The following is a 4872-nucleotide window of genomic DNA, read 5'->3' as shown; positions in this document are numbered from 1 at the left end:
TTTCAATGTGGTTGCTATTGTGAAAATGTATTGTTAATTTATGTGAGAATTGTTGATATGTTTCTCACGCTTCAATGAAGAGGAAAAAAAAAAAAAAAAAAAGTGAAAGTCAATTGAAGTGAAAATAAAACATAAAATACACACACGCATGTATATGCACACACATATTTACATATATATGTGTTTTGTTTCCCCATCCTTCCTTTTTTTTTTTTTTTTTTTTGTGTGTGTTATTTGTATGCCCTTTTTGCCCGTGGTACACTGTAGAAAGTATATTTGTCCGTGCATACACTCTGCGCTTTATTATTTTATTTATTTGTTTATTTTTCTTGTTTCTTTATTGGGGGAAACCCTCTTTTTTTTCTTTTTCTTTTTTGTTTTTAAACCACTGGGAGAAATAATACACGCATACATACGTACAAACAATTATATATATATTTATATACTGGGATTTGGTATTATTACCGCATGTATGTAAGGAAGGAACAATGGACCGCTTTATATCCTCTGCTGTGACTGTCGGCAAGGTGATTCTTGTCTCGGTGGTGGGCATTTGGATATCGCAGCATTTTCACAACAAGGAAAAATCACTCAAGGCACTTAGTTATATCTCTGTTAAAATATTTTTGCCATGCCTCCTCTTCTCACAACTGGCAAAGGATCTCTCATGGGATATGATTCATAAGTATTACTGGGCATGTATATTGCCTCTTATTCCAATGATATTTGGCTTTTGCACAGCCCTTGCCTTTCGTTCTTTCATTCCTGCCGAGCTTCACGGTCTGCTTCTGCTGTCCTGCACGTTTCAAAGCATCGTATCCTATGGCCTAGGCATCGTGCTGAATCTTGACATCTCCTGGTGGAGCAAGGAAGACAGAAGTGAGGCGCAGTCATATGTGTTTCTTTTCAACTTGCTGCACTCTTTGTTTCTGTGGTCATTTGGCACAATGATAGTTGAGAAGGGCGCTATGGCCTTGGAGGAAATGAAGGCCACCGCCGCTGTTGCCACCGCTGTTTCTGCCGAAGATGATGGTGATGATGCCATTACGTCCATGCGCAACACAAGCGGCGCGTTAGTGGAAATGGAAGAGTGTTTTGGGGCTGAAAGTCATCAAAGTGCAGGGCAGCTGGAGGCATATCAGCCTGCACCGGAGATCAACTCCACACGAGACGTCGTGGAGCGAGAAAATAAGTGCACGGCGGATTTAACATGGCCGGAGTACATCCGCGTGCAACTCCCGTACCTTTTGTCCGAGCAGATTATTGCCAGCTTTTTAGGGTTGCTGGTTGCTCTTGTCCCCCCTTTCTATCTTCTGGCGAAGAACCCTGTGGGGGAGGTGTTAATGGGTGGGATTTCTTTTTTGGCTCCAGGTGCCGTCCCGCTGCAACTTTTGGTACTCGGCGTCAACGTCACGGCAGACGATGAAGACGACTCAAAAACACTTCCCATTTGTTTTCTGGTAGTTGTCATTCTTCTTCGTCTCCTTTTTATTCCTGCTATTTGTTTCTGCATTATCCACATTCTCGTGGTGAATGCCCTTATGCCCTACGATAAGCCGTTTATATTAGTGATGCTGATACTAACATCCGCACCGACAGCGATAAACACGTCTAGTATATGTTCTATTTATTCCTACAAAGTCAAAGAGTATACAAAAGTGCTTCTCTTCATGTATATGGCATGCATTTTCACGACAACTGTATGGCTTACAGTATATGTTTGGTATCTGGATTCATAAAAGGAATATACATTGACCTTATATATATATATATATAAAGCATGTATGCATGTACGGAGGCGAAGGAATCAAACAAAAATGAAATTGCGAGTGTGAAAAGTTATTGTTTTTACCGATTTTCTTTTTCTTTCTTTTCTTTTTTTTTTTTTTTTTTTTTTTTTTCTTTTATTTACAACCTGCTTGAAGTGCCTTCGGGTACATATTTTAGACACTTTATATATATAGCACATGTGCATACATGTATTTTACTTTTTCTTTTCAACTTTTTTTTTTTTTTTTTCTTGAAGGGTTCCAAAGAAATGATATTTGTTTTTGCCGTTGTTTTTATTTATTGGGCCCTCTTACACGATTTTGCTTTTTTTTTTTTTTTTCGATTAATTAACAGGATTCTCTGTTTTTCCCTTTCTCTTCCCTTTTCTCTCTCTGTGGGTGCAACAGCAGCTATGGAGGGTACTTGAGGAAAATGGTTGGTCGTCGTTGTGTCCTCCTCCTCCCTTTTTTTTTTTTTTTTCTCAATGCATGACTTTTGTTTTTGACTTTTTTTTTGCCTGTTTTTGCAAATAATTTTCCAAAGAAGGGGAACGGCAGCCGCTTTTTTGCGTGTGGGATCCAACGAGCACAGGGAAGGCGTTCATGCCGTGTGTTGTCTGCCACCAGGGCCGCAGGGTGAAGAGCTCCACCGGGCCCTGGTTTGGAATCCGCTCGAGAATACCAAACACGGCTGCTCTAGAAGACGATACACGTACATGTACATATATGAGAAGGGTGAAGTCTCACGCTGGCAGCTGCGCCCTCGCTTCAACGTGATGGGGGCCGCATGAGCCCTAAATGGAGAGAAAAATGTGCATCGCCTCGGTTGCATGAATGCCCCATTGCTGAAGTCCGGGAGTAAAGCTGACAAAAAAAAGGGGGATTCATTGGTAAAGGGATGCTCACATCACCCTTGAAGTAAAACCATGCGTCTTGTTCATAGGATGCCATCAATTCTATTGGAGAAAAAGGACTCGCTAGTTATTCCTTCAGTACATGAGTGCATCGGGTGTCAATAACCACATCGGACACACAAGCTTCCCACCTTATGACGACACGATACCGAGTGTCACGTTTGCACGAAACCTTGCCCATCCTACGATGGTTGTATAGATTGCTCTTAACACGTACGGGGTTAAGTTGCTTGTAAGAGTATAAAATAACAACGTGAAACGCTTTTGGTATGCGTCTTGATTTATACCCTGATATATTATTCTTAAATTCAATTTAACGGCATGGGGGACGCGTACTGTCACGCACAACACAATTCCCGCCTTATTTCCGTGCGCCACGTCTCCCCATTGCGATTTTTCTCTGGTGGTGCATGGCTGCAACTGTAAGGAGAAACCAGGTGCTGTGTTGTGCTATCCTCTTTCCACGTGTTCAGTTAAATGGGGGGAGACTGTCGCTGTTTCCGTGGCGTCTGTGTGCATGCAGTGGGACCCTTCTGCTATCCATACCTCCTTCTGTTTTAGAATACCGCGCTCAATAGTTGCTGAAAGGGTGAGTGGAAGCAAGTGGGGAGCTCATGGCGTCACTGTCCAGGCGGCGTGTCGCCATAATCACCGGTATCACCGGACAGGACGGGTCGTACCTTGCGGAGCTGCTCCTTAGCAAGGGATACGATGTGCACGGCGTCATTCGGCGGTCTTCGTCCTTTAACACAGGCCGCATCGACCACATCTATCGCAATGAGCATCTCACGCTCCACTACGGCGACATGACAGACGGCACGGTGCTGCACCACCTCATTGCGCAGCTGAGGCCCGACGAGGTGTACAACCTCGCCGCACAATCGCACGTAAAAGTGTCCTTCGACACACCCGAGTACACGGGGCAGACGGACGGCATTGGCACGCTGAAGATCCTCGAGGCCATACGCGCCAACAACCTGGTGGAGACGTGCCGCTTCTACCAGGCAAGCACCAGCGAGCTCTACGGCAAGGTGCAGGAGGTGCCGCAGACGGAGAAGACGCCCTTCCACCCGCGCAGCCCGTACGCGGTGGCGAAGCTGTACGCCTTTTGGATCACAGTGAACTACCGTGAGTCGTACGGTATGTTTGCGTGCAACGGCATTCTGTTCAACCACGAGTCGCCACGACGCGGCGCGACGTTTGTGACGAAGAAGATAGTGCGGGCTGCGGTGCGCATCAAGAAGGGTCTGCAGAAGGAGCTGCTTCTTGGCAACGTGAATGCCCTGCGTGACTGGGGGCACGCGAAGGACTACGTGCACGGCATGTGGCTCATGCTGCAGGCGGAGAAGCCTGACGACTGGGTGCTGGCGACGGGCGAGCAGCACAGCGTGAGGGAGTTCTGCAACTTGACGTTCAGGAAGCTTGGCTACGAGCTGGAGTGGTCCGGCAGCGGCGTTGATGAGGTCGCGTACGACGTGGCGGATTCGAAGAAAGTGCCGCTGATTCGTGTGGATCCGCGCTACTTCCGCCCTGCGGAGGTGGAAACGCTGCTTGGCGACGCCAGCAAGGCCGAGAGAGAACTCGGCTGGAGGACCACGTACAGCTTCGGGGAACTGGTGGATGAAATGGTGCAGCAGGAGATCCGCGATACGGAAACCGGTGCGGACGCATGGCGATGAGGCGGAGCGAATGTGTCCGGAGAGCAGTGCATGGGGAGGGGAATGTGCGTGACTGATGCTCTTGCGTGCGGTTGTTTTTTTCTCGCGGAGTATGAGAGAGAAAAAGGAGCCCGAAGAGGTGCAGTGACAACTGCGGGAAAAATATGCGGGTGTGCCTCTGTTTTGGCTTCCGTGCTCGTTTGGCACATGGCGGTGGATGGCCGGTGAGGCATTTACTTCACGCTTGCCTCTGTGTCAGGGGACGCCGGAGGAGTGGCGAACGGGTGAGGCAGCAGATGACGGAACAAGCGAAGACTATTCGCCCTGAAACGAGGGAGCAGACGAAAGGAAGAAGGGAACGCGTTACTGGTGAATTGCGGCGAGCGCTGAGGCCGAGATGAGAGGGAAGGATGGATGGAGGAGAGGGAAAAGTTCCGGTGACGAGGGGCGGAAGTACAGGGAGAAGCTCTGGGTTGTCTGTTGTTGTTGTTGCGCTGCATTACGCCGTCTGTTCTTGCAGGACCGCTTGTT

General features: G+C 47.7%; 2 protein-coding genes across 2 annotated transcripts, besides 7 other annotated features; both read left to right on the top strand.

The window, feature by feature from the left end:
• Positions 1-4872: a sequence feature (heterozygous, Esmeraldo-like haplotype).
• Positions 204-223: a microsatellite.
• Positions 300-382: a sequence feature (A-rich).
• Positions 425-445: a sequence feature (AT_rich).
• On the top strand, positions 489-1739 carry Tc00.1047053510027.20 (transporter, putative; the record flags this gene model as incomplete). The annotated part of the gene is made up of 1 exon (XM_798819.1): positions 489-1739. One exon carries the CDS (start codon positions 489-491, stop codon positions 1737-1739), a length of 1251 nt encoding a protein of 416 aa, XP_803912.1.
• Positions 1758-1778: a sequence feature (AT_rich).
• Positions 1856-1910: a microsatellite.
• Positions 1983-2022: a sequence feature (A-rich).
• Positions 3298-4362, top strand: Tc00.1047053510027.10 (GDP-mannose 4,6 dehydratase, putative; the record flags this gene model as incomplete). Its single annotated transcript, XM_798818.1, has 1 exon — positions 3298-4362. The coding sequence occupies one exon, from the start codon at positions 3298-3300 to the stop codon at positions 4360-4362; it is 1065 nt and encodes a 354-aa protein (XP_803911.1).

This window comes from Trypanosoma cruzi, genomic scaffold (assembly GCF_000209065.1).
Source record: "Trypanosoma cruzi strain CL Brener 1047053516581 genomic scaffold, whole genome shotgun sequence".
Taxonomy (NCBI): Eukaryota; Euglenozoa; class Kinetoplastea; order Trypanosomatida; family Trypanosomatidae; genus Trypanosoma; species Trypanosoma cruzi.
The sequence above is the reverse complement of the archived record's forward strand: the minus strand, read 5'-3'. Positions and strand labels throughout refer to the sequence as shown.